Below are 20150 nucleotides of genomic sequence, written 5' to 3'. Positions count from 1 at the left end.
TGCTGTGCTTTTTTGTTGTTTTTAAAATCCCCCTTCTAGAGCTGTTTCTATGGGAGCAGAATATTAGTGAGTTCTGTGAACAGGAGAAGTAAGTTGGCTTGTACAGTTGTGTACAACTTAATGACAACTTCCTTCTTGGGAGTTCTTGTACCAGCCTTTGCTAATGCAACTCCTCTCCAGAGTTTAGAGCATGCACCTTGTGTAAGTAAAGCAAAATTGCTATAGCTGTGTTTGTAGAGAGAGGTGTGCTTGTGATAGCTTACACATAAACAGTTACATCAGCAGAACTGGTTTTGATGCAAAGTAATATATTTCATGAGAATGGGGAAACAGTTGTGTATTTTCCCAGGTTAAGATGTATACCTTCTAATACATTTTGTGGAATACTGTATCAAAGCAGAGCACTGGTCCTAAATTTGCAGGATTAAAATCCAGGTTATGAGAAGTTGGAGGAGTAAACTGGTTGAGTCATGCAAATGCCTCTTCTCTGCTGACCGCAAAGCTAAGTTTTGTCCCTTCGGTGGGTGTAACAAGTTCTTCCTAGTAAGCATAGAAAGAGTAGACTGATTTAATTAGGATTCAACTTGTTTACTTCATTGTTACTTTAACTGGATGCCTATATATTCCCCTGCATAGATTGAAGTTCTAGTTGTTAATGTTTCTTGAGTCACCCTGCCTCTGAAATACAGATCAACTAAGCTTTTGGTTTCTAAAATACATAGTTTCTCTAGAAGTTAATCCTTATGAGGCCATGAAACAATTATCATATTAGAATTGCCATCATGCTTTATATTTTAATGAGGTCATTAATGTAAAGAATTAATTTTAGTCCTTTAAGATGGGATTTAGAAAATATTTTTTGAATATATGAAGAGAATTATCTATTATGTTAATTTGGGAGGAAACTAAATGAAGACTTCATCTTCAGACATGCTGAAGTTGAAAGTGACTTTCTTCAGAAAGACCGTAACAGTGGATTGAAGTGGAAGAATACCCTAGTAACTTATGTTTATTTTGCTGTGGTTCAACTGTAATTTGTTTTTTTTTGAAAGCAAAATATCTCCAAATGAAAAAAAAAAAAAAGAATAATAAGGTTCTGGTGTGGAAAACATCTTGCTGGAGGCTCTAAGCTACTCTTACAAGATCAATCTTTCACTGCCTGTACTCTTCCAGATGGTGGTGTTAACCCCTCTGGCTTTTCAGCCATGCCAGGATTTTGTTAGGGAATGAACTTCTTAGATAAGAACCTTTGCTTGAATGAAGTCATCAGTTTCTGAGTCTTTGTAGTTCAAATACATAGAAGGGAAAGGCTATAGATTATTAGGTTGTTATTGATGACCTAAACCAGACTCTAGTTATCTGGGTCTGTATGTAGACCTGCATGGAATATCTAAATTGAATATTTAGTACCAAAAGCAAAACTTTCCTGTTACTTGGTCTTTTTACAAAATAAATAATATATTTATAGGATAGAGGCAGTTTAATTCCAAAAGCACACTTTTGCTGGAATTCAGTTTCCCCTTCAAGGAAGCATTGACATAAAACTTCCAGCTGTTCTGCTACAGTCTTCATAATAATTAATTACTACTACTCTGATCCACTCAGACTGTAGGGAGAAGATAATGTAAGCACAAATAATTAAGAAAGCCAGCAGTCTGAACTAATGCTTTGGGACACCACATGGTTCTGAGACAAACATCTGAGATTTCTGCAGACAAATGTAACTGTAGTTTATAAACAGACATTCTATGTAATGGGAGTTGCAGAAGTGCAGGTGAGGGCAGAATCTGATCTAGCATGCTTTCTGTTCTCTGGAAAAGTGAAATGAAGTAAGCTCTGACTTGTACGTGTACATCAATGCCTCTTGACATTCAAATGCTTAAAAAAAGCTCAAGGAAGTTAATTTTCTCAAATGAACTGCTTTACAAGTGGTAGTATAAATGTGGTGTTAAAATGCTTCAAAATCATGCACGTCTCCCTAAATCTTAAGTATAGGGCACCTAATTCTGCTTTAAACTGGCTTAAAAAAAAAAAAAAAAGTAGTACTATTAGCACCTTAGACTTTTTTTTGCCAAATACAGCAATGCATCTAAGAGCATGGTGCTGACACTGTTTAGAGATGACTGATGCAAAAGATTTGACTTGTCAGTGTAAGTTGATATGGACCACTGTTGCCCTCTGAAATAGCTACCTAATCGCTTTGGTTTGCGTTCTGGTATTCATAGTCACAGACTTGGAGTTACTAGAGGGGTTATATTGAAACCACGCTAATAGTTACATGCAAGAGGTCTGTAAGATAATGTTGTAAACAAGGGAAACAATTTTCTCTGTTGCCTTTGTTTGCAGACTTCCTGTGTGGCGGAATCAACATTGCTAGTTGTAACTTTTTATCTGAAGAAAAAGATCCTTGACTCCACTCTCCCTGACAATTAATTATAATTATGTTTTCCTGAACGTTTCTGGAGATTAAATGTTCCAAGTCCAGAAGGTGGCAGACTTGGGATCAATGCCTGTAGGTAATGCTGCTTAATGTGCCATTGCAAGATGCTATAGACATTGCTTGTGATGTTCCCTTAATAATTCTTGTTTGGCAGGTTTTTTTTTTTTTATTTAGGCTAAATATCTTTCAAAGAGTAAATTGCTAAATTTTTCCCAAACAAGAGCAGTTTCCTTCAGTTCTAAGAATTTTGTTAATATGGGTTAAGCTTTTTTCTTTCTATTTTTGAGTTGTCTTAAGACACTCCCGTTCCTTTCTTTCAGAAAAAAAGCTGAAATAGCAATGTCCAGCACTAAAAGAAAACAGTTGTATCTGTGTACAAGCAAGCTGAATTAGGTTGCACAAGCTGCCTTCTAAAGTGTTTGATTTTTCAGTATGACTGTTCACTAATGAAACTATTGGTACTTGTTTGTATTTAACAGTGTAGTTTTATGATGCATGTAAAAATGTCATCCTTGTCTCAGAATTGCCAAATGCTTAAAAACAAAAAAAAAATCCTTCAAAATATGCCAGAAAGGTGGCTGCAACTAAAAGGTGCTAGGAGTAGTTTTGCATGAATATTTGCAAGAATGTGCAGTAAAATATGGAAGTTCTTCAGAAAAGGAAACATGCAGTTGTAAATCTCTGGCACTCATCTTACCAGACTGACAGCATTCCAAAAACCAGGGACTTTCCTTTTAGAGAGGGAATGAAATCACAGCACTAGAATTGAGTTAATTGACAGAACAGAGCAAATAAGACCACTGAACAGGTAATGGATGGAGATGGCTACTGAGGCTTGGATGAGATCAACTTTACGTATTGTTCCCTGGACTTACAGTCTGAGGAACTAGAGGACAGAGTACTGTATGACTTGCAGGTGTTGGCCCAAGTGACTGGCTACCATTTTTGTCTTGCCCTGTGTTGCCCATTTCCCTCTGTGAAAGAGCCCAGCCAAGTTTTTGGTCTGCCGCCAGCCTTTTGACTGTCCTGCAAGGCAGTCTGAGCTGGTGGTAAAAGCCCGAGCCAGGTACAGCAAATTCACAACATGGTCACAGTGCAAATAGGAATGGTGGGCACGTGTTGTGGGAGGGTGATATATACCTAGGCAGAGGCCCAGTAATTAAAGTACGTATCTGAACACAGACTTGACATGCATTCTGGTTGCAGAGCAAACTTGAATGTAGCGCTCAAGTTTAAATGACCATATTGATCATGTATGTCTTAAATGGTAGGATAAAGGTGGAGGTGAATGTTACTTGCTGTGATTGGATGATAAAAACATTGATAATAAATCACTAAGTACTATCAAATTCTCTTTTCCAGAGGAATCAAATGATAATCCATGAAGGACTTGGTATACTGACTATGCTTTGGAGATTATTAGAAAGTGAAGATGTTCAAAATTTTCAGATGGTCTGAAAGACTTAAGTTACTGTGCCCATAGGCAGAGAAGGAGAAGTAGGAAAAAATTCCATTTTATTAAAGATCAGTCACTGACTGCACAGAAAATCTCTTAAATCCAAAACAAAGGCAGAAGGCTAGGGGGAGAGCTCTTGGTGCTTCCAGACAAACCCAGAACTGGATTTATCTAGCTTAGGTGTGGAGGTCAGTAAGGAGAGTGCTGTAATCTCACTGTGTGACTCAACTCACAAATACTCAACAGCTGTCAGCTGACAGTATCCTTTGGTAATAACTGTTAGTTCCTGTTGTAATGGGCTGGTTTTGAAACAAGCAAGTGGTATATTAGCCTTTGATATATGTAAGAGATTGGGGTTACTGAATTAATACTGAAATTTGTTTATGTTATAAACCTGAACTGTTACACACAGGTTTATTTTCCTGGGAAAAGCATGCATGCCCCAGAAAGGTACTGGATTGTCAGTAGGCAACTACAATTAGCAACTGTTTAACTAGCTGTATTAGGATGTTTTGACTGATACTTCGCAATGTTGTTTTGCTGGGCTGAGAAATTGCCAGTGAAATTGGCAGGATCTGAAATTATTCAAATTTAGCAAAAGCCTGTCAAAATCCCTCCAAGTCACCTGTTAGCTGAACAGAAGTACGACACAACTATTAAGAGAATGCTGTCATATTTAAAATATTTTTAGTCCGTTTTCCTCTGCTTTTGCATTTGTGCTCTGCCCTATTCTACCCCCTCCTCAAAAATAACTTAAATTATTTGGCCAACTTCAGTAACAAGAAAGATCTCGCAGATAGCTGACTTAATACCAGTTGCATGAAAATTAGTGGCTTGGTGGAGATGATAAATCCAAAGATTTCCTCTGCTTTAGGTAGGGATTGCCAAGTAAGTTTGGCTAGTTCACAGGCGAGACAGGCCAAACAAAAATCAGTCGGTCTGCACACATGGAACCTGGCATAGCACTTGCTTCCTTTTGCTCAAGCAGTAGTTCGAGGACATAAATAGGAGCTAAGCCTGCTGTGTGTGAAAAGGGACCCTCGGGAGGGTGCTGGGTCATTGGGCTCAGCGGGAGGGGTGAGGTGGGGAAGGTAGGAAGAGAAGACATAAGTCTGCAAGGAATCAGGATTTATTAGTTCCACTGTGTATGGCTTTGTAGAGTTGGGGCCATGTGCCTGCCTTGAGTTTATAGCCAGTGATGGAAGACTTGAAATGATTTTTCCTGTTTAAAAAAAGAAAGAAAAAAAACCCAACCCAAAACTTTCCCTTGCATGTAGAAGACCCATGTAACTAAAGAAATACTATGCAAGGGAATGAGCCAAATTAGCTGAATATAAAGTTTTGTCATATGGAGGAATTAAGTGCTGTTGAAAAAAAGGAATATTCTTTGAATTGTTGTCATGTTAGCTGATGTTAGCAATAAACGGTAGTTCAGCTGTAAGTAAAACAAATTTAAAAGGATAATTAAAAAATTAGCTTTTTTAACGTTTGCAATTCCCCACCAGAAGTGCAGGGGACTGATTGGTTTGGTTACGTAACAACAAACACAGATTTAAAACAGTTGAGGTCAGTTGTTTTCGCTGGCCCATTTCATCCGTGGAAAGAAAGAATGTAGTGAGTGTACTTCATCTTTCTTTTTTTTTTAAAGCCTGCTAAGGGACCTTTAAAACTTTGCTTATAAAACATGGTTTATACAATTTTTTCATCCTCCCCTTCAGCTTCCCACCTCCTCAAAAAATAAAAATCAGCTCTTTCCCTCCAAAGGCCTGCTGTACCCTACATGTTCCATCTCTTGCTATAAAAATACTGGATATTGTGGGGCAGCATGACCATGCCCATGCAGTCAGAGGGAACTAGTGTTTTCTGACCTTCTGTTCTAGGCCTGTGTGTTTTTATGGTATTATTGGAAGACAACTACCTTTTTTCTCGGTTCAGGGCTTTTTTTCCCCTCTGTTCCCTGAATAAATGTAGTGCCATGAATAAAATAAACACTGCTGTCAGTCTCTCTGCATATTTTTCAGTGTGCTTCATTATACAGGATTCTTTCAAAAGAAATACAACCCACAGTCTTGGCTGGTTCCCAGCACCATTAAAGGTCTGCTGGCACTTTTCTTAAGAATATGAGGTTTTGCTTCTGTTTTTTATGGAAATTAATTTCACGTCTCTGCTATGTAGAATGTCTGCTGCCCTTCAGCCCAGCTGTGGATGCAAGGTGACCCCTCTCTGGCACTTGCAGATTACAGATGTCCTTAAAAGTTTTTGGAGGTGAAAGGAGTCAGTGACTGCTTCATCAGTGATGAAGGCAAGGGAAAAAAAAAAACTTGGAGCAGTAGACAATACTGAAGGAGATGTCAATCTAATCCTGGAGTTAAAAAAAAAAACCCAACATAACGTTGCTCTGTGAATGGCTTATTGTTAATAGCATATAAAGTCATGTTCGTAAGTCTGGAAAGTAAGGGTCTAACTAATTTTATTGGCAGTGTTACCTTTCTTGGTTTTGGTTTTTGGGGGATTTTTTCTTTTGGTTGGTTTGGTTTTGAAGGGGAAATGGTGTTTCCTGATGGTGATGGTGGAATTCCAGGAGTGACACTTTTACCCATCCCCTTGGAGGTGAAGCCAGCCCTATACAGCTCTCTGGGACAGGTCCTGTGGTGACTTCCAGCCACCGCTGCCTTCTGGTCCCAGCTGCGAGACCTGATGGCTGCCCCATGGTGCGCGTGTTGGAGGAACCTGTCGCACAAGCGTACAAGGCCTGTAGGGCCTTCCAGGGTTGCTCTGTTCATTTGCCAAAGCATAAGGGCTGGAATACAGGTGAAGGTGTTGAAAGTATGCATAAGCTAATGTTATAGCATAGCTGCAGGACAGGAATAGGATTCACTAACACTTTCTGTTACTAGAGCTGCACTTTTTCAACCATATGAAAAGCCAAGAGAGTCACTCGCTGTGCTGTGTCAGTATGTGCCTTGAGTACCCTGACCAAAGTGTCAGATTTGAGAAGTGGGCACTATGCTGTCAGCCTGTGAAACTTTTCTGGATATTCAGTGGAAGAAGCTTTTATAGGTTGTCCTTCAAATTAGTTTCTTTCTGTCCTTTCTGCTTCTCTTGGTACTTTCCTCAGTTGACATGACTGTGCTTTGACTCCTAGCTGAGGAATTCAGTTCTCGTTATTGTTCCTGAGGTGCCTTTATGCTGAGTGGTCTTACCCTGGGAGGTTGCGCAGTGCTATTTCAGCTGTGGTTGGACATGGTGAAGTAGGAATTGTACCGTTCAGCAGCAGTTATCCTCTGCCAGTTAGAGATAACTGACTGCATGACTCGCCACCATTCTGTCCAATTTTCCTTCTTAAAGGCTGTGTCAGAACTTGCAGCTTATTCCTGATGTATTAATTCCTAACTCTGACTCAGCAAAACTATTTGCCTGCTTCCCGTGCCACTCATGGCTACAGAATCAAAGCATGCATGCCACATTCCCACACTGTGAAAATGGACAATTTACTGAACTAAGGCACTTAAAACTACCAGATGTTTTCCTAAAGTTCTTTATTAGCTTTTTACGGTGGGGTGCGGTTTTGTTTTTTTTTCCCCAACTGAAAAGTTGAGCGAAAGCTCCAGCATTTTTTACATTGAGAAATTCAAGGGGAAAAAAGCCTCCTCTCTGATGCCAGAGTTAAACTCTAATCACTGCTCAGCTCTCTTGGAATTTGGCAGCATACCAGTGCTCCTTCCCTTTGGTAGGTCATGTGGAAATACTGGAGCATTTTCTTAAAGAACCTCTCAGCTCTTTTCAGGTACTTGCACAGATGTAACTTTCCTGTTAGTATTCTAATTCCTTTTGCACTCTTTAACTATATTTAGTGCCATTCATAATAAGCACCATTCAGATCTACAAAATTTTATGTATAAACATTAAAATACTTTTAAGTGTGTTAAAACTACATAAATCCAGCTTTAAAAATCTGGTTTTAAGTTGATATTCCTATTCAGTTGCAATAGAATCACACTCTTTAATCTTGAAAATAAAACTTACACGTGCTTAATGAAATGAACCCACAAGAAGTTCAAAAGTTTATTAAAGGCTGTATGAATAGCCAAGATGAAATTTGAGAGATGAGGGTTGTTCTGTTCAATTTGATCAGTGATATTATTTAGTATTCTCTTTCCACTGCTTTTTATACCTAAATCACCAGTTGGTTTTAATTTATCACCACTGTCCTGGAGATTCTTTCTGATGGGGAATTTTTAATTCTCCCAAAGCTGGCTTAACTGTTCTGTAAAAATACAGATCTTTGATCATTTAATTGTAGTATCTATGAGTAGCATACTTGGATTTCCTCCCCTCTGCGCTATTTCTTCCTTGTTTTCACTATGCAGTCATATTTTATCTGGTTATGAAGTTCTCTCTCATGAATTCCATGATCTGATTAGCTTGATACTACAGTGGTGTCTTGAGTGCTGATCATTGACCTGGTTCCCCATTTTCCTCGTCTTGGTATGCAGCCACACAATGAAATGTCAGGCTGTGCTTGAAAAGCTTATGAACTTGGAAAAACAAAGTTATCTGAAAGCAACGTGATCTGCCTCGGATGAATGCAATGACCTTTTTACTGGATCAATACTTTTATTTACATATTAGACGTAGACTTTTTTTTCCTTCAACTGCTACAGAGCAGGCTGAAAAGGTGCCGTATCAGGCAAGAATGTGTGTAAAGGATTCCTTTGTTAAATGTTGGCAGCAACCTCACAAGCCCTTGCCAAGTCTGTCCAGCCCACCCACCCGTCCAGGAGGACGCCAGAAAATCCCCCAGTATGGCTTGGTATTGGCGCCATGCCATTCATAGCAAGGGGGACGCTGGCTGTACAGACCGTGGTGCCGAAAGGGGCACCATGGCTATGGACGGCAATGCTGATACCCCGCTGCCCTAGGAGCTGCCTGGAATGTCTGTGAAACCGCGGTCAGTGACACTGTCAACACGCTCCCTGAAAACATGCCTCACAATTGTTCAAATAACACTTTGGATAGAGCAGAGAGAACAAGGACTGTGCTTTCGCTACCTAAGCAATTAGCTCACTGAAGAACAGAGGGTTCTCGGTGTGTCTATACTTCGCAGCATTCTCAAAATGCTCTGATGATTTTAAATGCATTTAAACTTTGCGTCCTCCACTTTATAGAACAACTAAGCTATTAAGATGTTTGCCCAAAGCTGTGCAGGAGGCAGTGGCTAGGCCAAAAACTAGCATCAAGACCTTTTATTGCCTAGCCTTTTTCTTAAATCACTCAACCATCTCTCCCTTTGTCCTTCATTTGCCTTCTGCAATATCACCTTTTGATTCTCCTTCAACATACTGTTGTTCTGCTTAGAACTGCAAAAGATCCGTCGAAATAATCTTCACTGGATGTTTCAAAAATGTTTTTACTATTTTGCTCAGGATAGTTCTCTAGAACTGCCACAGCAGTCCCTCAAAACAAAGGTTAAATGACTCTGTAGTTAAATGTAGAAATCCTGTGTTCCTGAAACAGCTATGGAGCCTTAAGTTAAAAAGAATCCGAAGAAGCTCGCCGAAGCGGCAACCACCTACCCATGATATTTCCTGCAAGAAAAGGAGCTTTGTGAGACTTGTGATTTCCCCAGAGTTATGCAGGAACTGAAATAAGAGACCGTAAAAACCTATTAGTCCATCATGGCCAGCCCCGTGCCAATGCAGGATCTTCCCCTTACATTTATGATTTCATATTGTTAGGCTAGTTTCATGTGACCCAAGCAACAGAGTTTCCATCCTTCTCCATACCTTGCTCATGTTTTCTTTTCTTTTTTTTTTCTTTTCCTGCCATTTGCCCTTCATCAAAGGGCACTGTTTTTGTTTTCTTAAGCATGTCTTCTAACTCTTCGTCTTGCTTGAGAATATTGGCTTCTTTCAGCACCAGGGTGTACCAGAGGAGCTGTGAAAAGTCTTCCATTGGCTGCGTGCTGTCAGCAATGTCTCCAGTTAACCAAGCAATGACTGCTAATGGTAGATAACCCCCTGGACTCTTTCTCCATCCAGTGTTCCTGGTCTGCGCTCTGAGTCTGTCTCTTTGGCCCTACTTCTTCGGGTGTATTTATACAGAGGCGAAAGAAGAAAAATCTCTTGACATTAAAAATCACGTGGTACTGGGCAGCACCCTCTAAAAGAAGGATTAAAGGGGCTTCAAGAGAATTGGAAGGGAGAGATTAAGCAAAACACAAAGGTAACTGGAAAGGAAATCACAAGGTTGATAATCGGCAGTGTTCATGGAAAACAGAAAAACTGTAGTGGTAAGAAAGACTCTTGGAGGCCAGAGTAAGATGCTAGAAGAATTAATACACATGGAAGCCCTGTACTAGTAATGTGAAAGAAGAGAAAGCGGTGTAGACTGCCAGTGACAAGAACAAGAGTAGGGCTCTGGCTGATAAAGATGGCAGATCACGGGATGCAACACTGAACACTGGAATTTCAGCTCGGTTTGTGGTACACAGCAGTCTGTCTGTCTCCATGTTAAAAAACCCCAAAACTTCAGCTACGTTCGATACACCTGTACTTGCCGGATTATGTTGCAATTTCTCCCTATTGGTGGTGACACAGCAAGTGAAAAAGTGTCTCCAAAAAGTGACTCGGAGCCTGTCAAAACTAACCATTTACGTGGAAAACGTCGCTGTTTAGAATTACGCTTTTTAACACGTTTCTAGCACTCACGGAAGAATACGCTGAAGGCTTCCAGCCTTCGAACTACCGCGGGTACAGTATCGCAACAGCTTGAAAGTAGTTCTGAGCAGCGTGACCTGCTTCACGTATCTCGAAGGACTGACTCCGAGTTCCGAACACGCTGTAAAGCGTCACCACCGTTGACTTTCTCAGCGGCGCCCGCGGCGCGCCTTAAAAAGCCCGAAGTCAAAAAGCCCTTAACGCCGCAGACGGCTAACGCCTCCCGAAGGGGCAGGCCGGCCGGGGGGCAGCGCCTGTCCTCTCCGCCGGCTCCCGCCGGCCAAGGTGACCCGGCGGCCGCCCCGGGCTCGGCTGGGCGCCGGCGGCGGCGGGGCGGGGAACAGCCCGGCGGGCGGGGGGCAGGTGCCGGCCCCTCCCCTGCCCGGGCGGCTGCGGGCCCGGCCGGCCCGGGGGCGGGGAGGCGGCCGGGGGCAGGTGCCGGCCGCGGGGGCGGAGCGGGCGGAGGGCCGCGGGCCGGTGGAGGCACCGCCCGGCCGCGGCGCGCCCTCCGGGGCGGGCTCTCTCCGCCCTTTCCGCTGAGCGCAGGGGGAGGAGCGGCGGCGGCGGCGGCAGCGTCCCCGCTCGGAGCTCAGCTGCCCTGCCGGGACCGGGGGAGCGGAGCGGAGCGGAGCGAGCCGCGGGGTGGTGGCCGCGCCGCCGAGGGGGTTGAGGGCGCCCCGGCGGTCTCGTCCCAGCCGGAGCGCGGGCCGGGCGCGCCGCGGCGGCCCCCGGCGCCCCTCAGTGGGGCGAGGGCGCCCCCGAGCGGCGGGGCGCTGAGCGCGGCGCCGAGGGCTGCCCGCGCACCGCCGCTCTCCCTCCTCCTCCCCCTTCTCCTCCCGCGCGGGGCCGGGGCTGAGGCGGCGGCGGCAGGCGGGCCGGGTCAGAGCAGCATGCTGCCTTCGCTCTCCCCGCGCCGCTCCGCCTGACGGGGGACGGGGGGAGCCATGCAGCCGGCGCTCCGCTAGGTGAGCGCGGCGCGGCTCGGCTCGGGCCGGAGCTCCGCGGGCAGCCCCTCAGCAGCGCGGCGGCACCGGCACCGGCACCATGAGGAACGGCGATGACCTGGAGGGCTTCGACGGCGAGGCGTCCAGCACCTCCATGATCTCGGGGGCCAGCAGTCCCTACCAGCCCACGACGGAGCCCGTCAGCCAGCGCCGCGGGCTGGGCGGCCTCCGCTGCGACCTGGACTACCTGCGGGGCACCTTCGGCAGGATCAAGCTGGCCGAGGTGGTAGGTACCGCCGGCGGGGAGCGGGCCCGCGGCCGCCCGCGCTCGGGAGAGCCGACCCCCGCGCCCGGCGGGCTACCTTCCCCCGTACGGCTGCGGGCGGGGAGCGGGGGAAAGGCACCCCCGCGGCGGCGGGGCTGTGCCGCTCTCCCGGCCGGCCGGCCGGCCCGGCGGCGAGGTGCGTACCTGCGGGCGCGGCGCCTGGCGGCGGCCCAACCGTCCTCCATTTCAGGCGGCCGGGAAAGCCCGGCGCGGGCCGGGAGCCGCCGCAGCCGGGCCGGGAGCGCCGTGTCACCCGCCGCCGCCGAGCTCGGCGCTGGGGCGCGCGCGAGCCCTGGGAACGGCCACCTCCGAGCGACCGGGTCGCGTCAGCCCGGTGCGGGGCGGGGGGGGGGGGAGGCTCGGTTCGGCCCCGGAGCGGCGCCGTCCGCCCTCCCGGCTCCCGCCGTCCCGCCCCGGCGGCGGGAGGAAGCGCCGCCGGGCTTGGGGCGGCTCGAGGTGCGTCCGGGCTCGCTCCCGTCAGGTGGCGTGTCTTCCCCTTGCAGCGGGAAGCGGCCCGGGCTAGGCCTCCATTACGGTCGGTTTCGCAGGGGTGTTGAGCTGTGCCGGTTGATCGCAGTAAGAGGTTTTACCTCCCTGTGCGCGCCAGGGCCGGCCCGCGCCCCTAGATCGCTGGGGTATGGAAAAAACCTCCACCGCTACAGGTTTTGTACAGGTTTAAAAAAAAAACCAAAACACCAGGGCAACTTCTCAGTACATAAGTCGTGCCATTTAAATATTAAACGTTCTTTCACTTTGACGGGCGTACCGTAGAGAGGCGTCGGAGAGCGGCGTGGCTGGGGCTGGCAGCGGCCCCGGCAGCCTGCCCGGGGGATGCGCCGCCTGCCCCGCTGCCCGCGGGGCTCCTGCCCGCCGGGCCAGGCCGGGCCAGGCCAGGCCAGGCCAGGGCATGTGTCTGTCGTGGTCCCGTGTCCCTCGGTGGGGGCCGCTGGGTGGGAACTACCCGAAGTGCTACGTGAGGAGCGGCTGGCATGGGTTGTCCCAGAGGGTCCGCTTGGGTGCCTGCACAGTACTTGCTTACCTGCTCGCCTTTCACAGGCTGAAGTTCTCTTAAGTGCACAGAGTAGAAGGAGAGGAACCCTGGAGCACCCCCTCAATCCCACGTTTTCCCGTTCTGAAATGAAATGTAAGCTGTAGTTGTTCAGGTACTTCAAACAGCTAGCCTGTTTAGTTTGATGGAGTCCGTGCAAGTCTTGGAGCAGCACCACGGCAGCTACATGCGTAGTGACACCAAAGGGTCTTGTCAGTTTTTCCGGTTGATGATGCTGATTGTCTTCATCTGATCCGCTTTCAAAGTCACTTCGACACATTTCTTAACAAATGGGTTTTTCAGGGTGTTTTAAAATAGGTGTTTTATGAAAACGGCAGTAAGCTTGAAATAAATCATGAAGTAGTTGCTTCTAGGGTGCTACAAATTGTTTGCCCTTAAAATGGGCGAGTTCTTTGAGGACCGTGATGGCAGGAGCGTTTTAATATTTCGTTATTTATAACTTCAGCATTTAAAGCCACTGCTGGTTAGTACAAGACAAAGCTTGCACAGACAGGTTTCACATGAAATACATTCACAGTGTCCTAGGTTCAACAGTGACACAAGTTTATAGAGGATTGCATTGATGAATATATGATCATTTTTTACAAATACCCAGTAACGTCCAGGATTTGGAAGTGCGATTTGTTTTCTTCTCATCTCAGTGTAGAACAGAATCTGTGCACTGCAAGTGGTAGCAATGAGCGTGTTACCTGAGGAGCCTTAACAACAGGGAATAGCTGTATTTGCGTGATGTGTTCTTGGGGCTGAAGCCAAAGAATCTGTCATTGCTGTGCAACATCTACCTGTCTTTGAACTGTTAGAAACTGTCCATGTGGTAGAAATCCTGGGGTGGTGCTGCCTAATACGCTGAAATAATCTGCCCTCAGGATTTTTGTTTCTGTTCCTACTGCTGATCCTTTCTGTAGTACGCTAGTAATTGTGGCAAGTCACGTTAAAAGCTTGTAATTAAAATGAGTGATTACTGATCATGCGTGAGTGAATCCTTTATTATTAATCTCTAATTTGCTTGGAACAAGTTCTACAGACACATGGAGTACACCTCAATTTTTTTAAGTCTTGTAAAGAAAGATGGGGGGAAAACCACTCTGTGCTGGAGCTGCAGGTACGGAGTTTTCTTGTCTGTTGAACAAAGACGTCGCTTCTTCCAGTACATTGTTAGGAAGATGTATATGTGCAGATTAGTATCTTCAGGGGAACTGAGTAATGTTTTGTGCCTTTTTAATAAGAGTGATCTGAGCTATTGCACGTGGTTCCTACAGAGTGTATGAACCCAGTGAGTCAGAAATTAACAAGAAATTAAATTAGCTAGTATAGGGTGGAATCCTATGTACCATCTCAGCGTGTTGAGTTTCTGCACAATTGTACTCAGAAGAAGCTCTGTCTAATTCATGGTAATGACTGCTAGAGCAGACTACTGAATTTTGCAAACCAGTGGAAAACTGAGTAGTTTTGGAAAAGAAAGAAAAGAGAGAACACATTCCACAGTGTACTTAATTCGCTTATTTGCCAAGTACAATTATTTTGATTATAATGTTTAATAATACCTTTACAAAAATACTGTGAGAACTAAAATGTATCAAAGTCCATAGTATAGAACTCTAGCTCTTAAAAATGAGGAGGAGCTCCCTTTATTGCACACAAGAAAACTTAAAAAAAAAAAAAATTGGTTAAGATAAAAGGTCTCTAAATTTATTGTAGTCAAAAGAATGCTACAGGAAAGATTATAATGCATGTGCTTCATTTAGCATCAGGATTTGTCTTAAAATACATATATGATTGGCAGACAAAAGTATCAGCTCAAGACAAACATTGCTGTTTATTCTAATGTTCAGTTGAAGGACTTTCCGCAAATTAGTTCGTAGTGCTGTGTGTGAAGGATAACTGTTGGACATTGTGGCTTAAATGCCTCTTCTTCCAAATGCCCATTTTTGATTGTCAAAAGCAGAAGGAGCAGGGAATGGGGGGAAAAAAACCCCACGTGACTGAAAATAGGTGGTTGTAGGGCTTTATTATTTTGTGGTAGATTTGTCTTTATTGAATCAAAATATTGTTACAGGAGTTGTTAGAAGAGGGAAAGCAGTATGACATTTTAGGCTCGTGGAGTAATTTTAAGTGCTGCTAGAGGGGAGAATAGTTTAACTCGTCTTCATTAACATTTCGAGAGAATATGCCCTGAAGTGCCCTTTAAAGGGGCACTGACATAATGGGTTATGATAATGATTCATGTATAGTATTATGCAGGTTATTTCTCAGTCTTATTTTGGCTTTCTTTCCCTTGGCTCCCAGAAAAGGTTGAATAGCATTATGGTTTTTTGTTAATTTTAAATTGGGTATGGAAAGTAAGAAAACTGTATTTTACTGTTTAGGGCTTTTATTAATATTCGTGGCTAAGTTGAACAGTTATGTAGTACATACATCTGCCTGCTAATGGTCAGTAATATCAATATGAGGAATAGGGAGGAAGTAATAAAAAGGGCCCATGTGGAACAGCTTAGTATTGAACTGATTTTTCTCTTTTTGAAAGTTTTTATTGTTAGGTAGGTGAGCTTTTCAGAAAGTAGCTCTTTTGCCTATATCTTATTGTTCTGTTGAAATAGTTGCATGTGTGTTTATTTGGATCTGTGAGGAAACATCTGCTGTAACTCGGCCTGCAGCTGTAAGCCTCTTTTTAAAGAAGCAGCTCGAAGGAAGGAAGATGGTGAGTGTTGGACCATATCAGGAAAGGAGTGTTCAGGGCTACTGGGGTGGCTGAGACACCTGATGGGGTGTCATCAGGCAGGTGGGAGGTAAACGGCATGAAGGGAAGTGAATGGGGGGGTGGGAGTGAAGACTTAAAGTAGCATGGAGTGCTCATGTTTGGTTTGGGGTTTTTTTGTGTGGTTTTGTGTTTTTTTTGTTTTTTTTTTAAGATGAGGGTTTGAACTTGAAATGGAAGTCAGGGTGAAGCCAGTACACTTGTTTACTAACCAAAGCAATGCTTTTCCTTTGGGGAAGTTGAAATCTAGGTGAAAATTGTCTCAGCTGACTTGCCAGCATTTAGATGGAGCAGTACCTTGCCTTGTGGCAGATACGAGAGATTAGATAGTTGTCCTTGGAGACCAGAGCAGAAAAGCTCTTCAGAGTTTATTTTCATTACTCTCTGGCATGGTTTTATGTTTCTTATGCTTTTGGGGGCTTTAATACTTCCCATGGAGATTATTGGGCAATAATCAAACAGATACCCCCGGGAGAACTTTCCTATGGACATCCTCAAATGATTTGTTTCATATCATCCCCTTGAATTTCCTAAGGAGACTCTCTCCTTTTTCTGAGTGTGCTTGCTGAAGAAAGGTGTTTACTATGTGGAGAATCAGGTGGGGCCCATTGCCATCATCCAAAAGTGACGGGCTGGTTAGCAGGTACCACCTCTTTACTGGAAATAGTTTAACTTTGGATGAGATTGCCTGCTTTTTGTTACTCACTTTATTTTTCTCTTCAGCTTTTCTAAATGCACTACTATTTTTCTTTGATTGTTATAATTCTGCGCCTTCAAGGATCTCACTGTGGTTAAAGTTGGGTGTAGACATCCATTTCCCACTGAAATCCCCATGGTGATTCATGACTGCTTGTTGTCTGCTGCTCGGTTTCTTTGGGAACAGTAGCTCCAGGTGGGCTGTTCACCAGGCCAGCAGGTGAGTTATGAGGAAATCAGGCAGGATCCTGTTGGGAGCCTCACTGGTTGTCACTAGGATCCTCCCAGGTTTTCACAGGTACTTGATTTAAAGTAACATGTATCACCTTTAACAGTTCGGACAATTGATGTGAAGAATTGTGCCTGGCCAGTTCTTGTGACATTCTCAGTAGTTAGGAATGGTTTAACTGGAGCAGGTCAGGTCACAGAGCAACCTTCTGGTGGAAGTAGCAAGTGTCAGAAAACCTGTATCATGTGCCAGCTTAAAAGAGGATGGCATTTGTGGTGGTTAGTGACGGCCTCTGCGGCTCAGACAGCCCTAGACTTTCTTTTCTTCATGTGTCTGTTCCAAATGCTACAAAAATCCATCAGAGACTTCTTTTAAAGAAGATAATACTTCTGCTTGGGAGGTCTCTGAGCTACAACTTGCTGATGAGTGTACTGGGAAGTATCACTGCGTGCTTGCTCTCGTCTTGTTCTCTATAGCATATGCTGTTGCCCGTCAGTGGAGGCAAGATTTTGAGCTAAATGAAATCTGGTGGGAATAGCAGTTCATATGTTCACAATTTTCAGAATAAAAAGTTCCATCTTCATTGGTGGAGAGTAGCTGAACGTTGGAAAAAGTTGTTTTGTGGCTTACTGTCGCTATACATTTCCAGATCCAGAAACTGGTTAAGGCCAGGATGACAGTAAAATTCTTTGCTATCAGGATCTATTGCAATGAAGAAAACAAAATTCAAAAAGCCTGTAATACATGCCTACATGGGTAGTGAGACTATTGAGAATTCTCATTGTTAATTATATTAAAAAATTAGAGTAATAACATTTATGTTCCAAGGAGTAAGCTAATTGCTAACTATTAGAATCTGGTTGAAAACTATTACAAGGTGTTCAGTAATCTCATGCTTAATTACTGCTGCCTTCTTGTGCCTTCAGCTCACCATCTCATTCCGATCACTTCTGGAGGGAGGATTAGATGGAGTCCCCAACCTCCCAGCCCAGTCCCATGTGTCACATCTTACGGCATGTGTAACTCTTGCCCGCACCTTTCTCCTTGGATCTCTCTGCAGTACTCCTGTGCAGCTGCACAGCAGTGTGATTACTGATCTGCTTTGTTTATGGCTTGTTAGAGCGGGGAGCCGGGTGCTTTACAGGCAGTTGTCATTCTCTAAATCATAGAAGTTACCAGTTGGTCGCTGAATGGCATGTGAATAAATTGAGATTTTTCACATTAGTTATTGTAAAGTTTGGTTTCCTGTAAGTGGGGTGTTAATTAAGCTACAGAAAATTAGACCGTACCTAACAGAGGTCAGTAGATGATGTTCTCTGCATGGTAAGGTCATTCCGCAGCGGTCAGGTCATTGGTCCTGACGGAAAGCATTCAGCGGTCTCGGTGAGAAGCAGAGCACTGCAGGAGACGGCTGAGCCTTCTAATGCAGCTTCGGTGTCACAGGCAGCCCTGTACCTGACATATTTTTTCCATAAGTGTTAGTTTCACCCTAAAGTTAGCTTTGTTCATTTATTCTGCACTTTGGAGCTATAGGAAACTTCCTCATTTCTGGTGTGAACTTAATTCTAGCAAATTTATAGCCATTTGTTCTTGCGTTAATGTTGCCACTTGCCCTAACTACTTACTCGTTTGTGCACTTCGAAAGAGCTGTCTGCACTCCGCCAGCCTTCATCTTGCCGCATAAGGCAAGATACAGTTGTTTTGGACTCTGCTCGTAAGAGGGGCTCTCCGGTCTCGGACTGTCCAGCAGCCCTTCCTTGCACCACTGTCTGACCGAGGTAGTTGTTTCTCAGTAGGCACAACCTGAGCAGTAGGTAGCCTTTCCAGTGTGTCTTACCAGTGTGTATGATGACATGTCACTTCTCAAGCCTCTGCTGGAGATACCTCTCCTGTTACGCCCTGGGACTGCATTGGTAACTTATAGTCATTCTGTGATTAACTGTATCTTCCATCTTTTATAATTTCCAAACAATAAATACACATTTATCTAAGAAATTGTTGTCACTTTATTGTACATTGAGCTTTGATTCTCAGTGGTATTTGTAGCTGCTTGTTCAGAGGATGCGTTAAGTATGACAGTGGATGCTGGTGGTCTTTGGCATTTGGTCTTAGAAAAAGACTGTTATAAATTAAAAGGATCAAATTTGTAGTACACAGATATGCTTATAAATCCTCTTTAGGTAAACCATGTCTCTTCAGTGTCTCTGAAGCTCTTGATTTCTCTTTGGAAAGATTTCTCTTTAAAGGTTGTAGATCTGCATTGCCGTGTGGTGATGTTTTGATACTGACATTTACCATAGAGGGAAGAATGATGAGATAACTCTGTTTAGCTTTGCTTTTTGTTGTTTCTGTGTGCAACTAAAGAAAAGACTGTGGTTGTCTTCCCACAGAAGGGTGAGTGGGTTTTGGTCTCTTTCATGGTGTCTCTTAACTACCATCTGGCCATGGGCTGGTGTCCTACTGTCAGTAAACTCCAAACTCCTGTTATAAATTTCTCTCTAAGATGGTGGATAGTTTTAAATTCTGCTTTCAGAAGAAATTTCTATAATCTCTGTAATAAGTATGCTCTATTTTTTTCTTCCTGCTGTTAACCAGTATAATAGTAATAGATTGCTATACTAATTGTAGATGCTACAGTATGAAATGTAGTTCTAATGGCAGTATTATTTGGAAAGCTACCTTCTTTTCCTGTAATCTTTCTGGTAATGTCTTTTGTTGATGAGCCTCCCTAGTGATTTAATTATCATCTTGAGATGAGACAAGGAGAAGGACTAGAAATCTAAGAGGTTGTGTTTTTCTTCTAACGTAACCAGTATAGGAAGAATCTGTTATTTCTGGGAATTAATGCATCATTTTGTCAAATCAACTTGCACACTTTTTGATAGTTGTCATCCTGTGCTCAAAATTGCATTGCAGAAATACCTCTTGCTTCTAGACCTCAACAAATAATTTTGTACTGAAATTTTGTACACAAACAGGACTAGATGTGCAATGAATAGACATCTTAACAGTGGGTCAACTGCTGTTACTCCGTAGTGGTAGTAGTCGCTACTTCTAAATTAGAGCTGGATTAAAAAAAAAAAAAAATTTTTTTTTTTTTAAAGTTCCCTAATTCTCAGATGATTTGTGTAGTCCATTGCTTCCAAAACATGGAAGAAATGTTTAGGTTTCTCTGGAACTTGAACCATCAACTCTTCAGAATATGGGAGGAGGAAAGCAAAAGCTGGCTAACACCAACCTGCTGTAGAACAGGTGTAAGAACGTACAACCATGAGTAGAGGAAAGATGGGTCAAAAATATTACTGACTATGGGCAAAGAGGTCTTAGAGCTGGTGTAGCGCTCGCCCAGACTGAGAAGCCCATGTAGTATGGAGCGGTATGAGTCAGGTAATGCAGTCTTTACAGGGACAGGTTTCAAGCATTGTTCCTTTAGTAGATGTCCAGGATGAAACGTGTACTCATGCTGCAGTATGTTACTAGAATGGCATAATGCCTGAAAGGTGGTTTCAGGTAAGCA

At 44.0% G+C, this 20150-nt stretch overlaps 1 protein-coding gene across 1 annotated transcript in view; it reads left to right on the top strand.

Annotated features, from left to right (window-relative positions):
* Positions 1-11158: 11158 nt before the first annotated feature.
* Positions 11159-20150, top strand: part of CMTM4 (CKLF like MARVEL transmembrane domain containing 4) — a 42788-nt gene continuing 33796 nt past the window's right edge. The window contains exon 1 of the mRNA XM_069793431.1: positions 11159-11845. Coding sequence (XP_069649532.1) covers positions 11660-11845 — 186 coding nt within the window. The 5' untranslated portion in view covers positions 11159-11659. The remainder of the gene's footprint in view (positions 11846-20150) is intronic.

The sequence above is a fragment of the Haliaeetus albicilla genome, chromosome 10 (genome assembly GCF_947461875.1).
Source record: "Haliaeetus albicilla chromosome 10, bHalAlb1.1, whole genome shotgun sequence".
NCBI classification, from domain to species: Eukaryota; Metazoa; Chordata; class Aves; order Accipitriformes; family Accipitridae; genus Haliaeetus; species Haliaeetus albicilla.
Note: the sequence above shows the minus strand (reverse complement) of the source record. Positions and strands in the feature narration are given on the sequence as shown.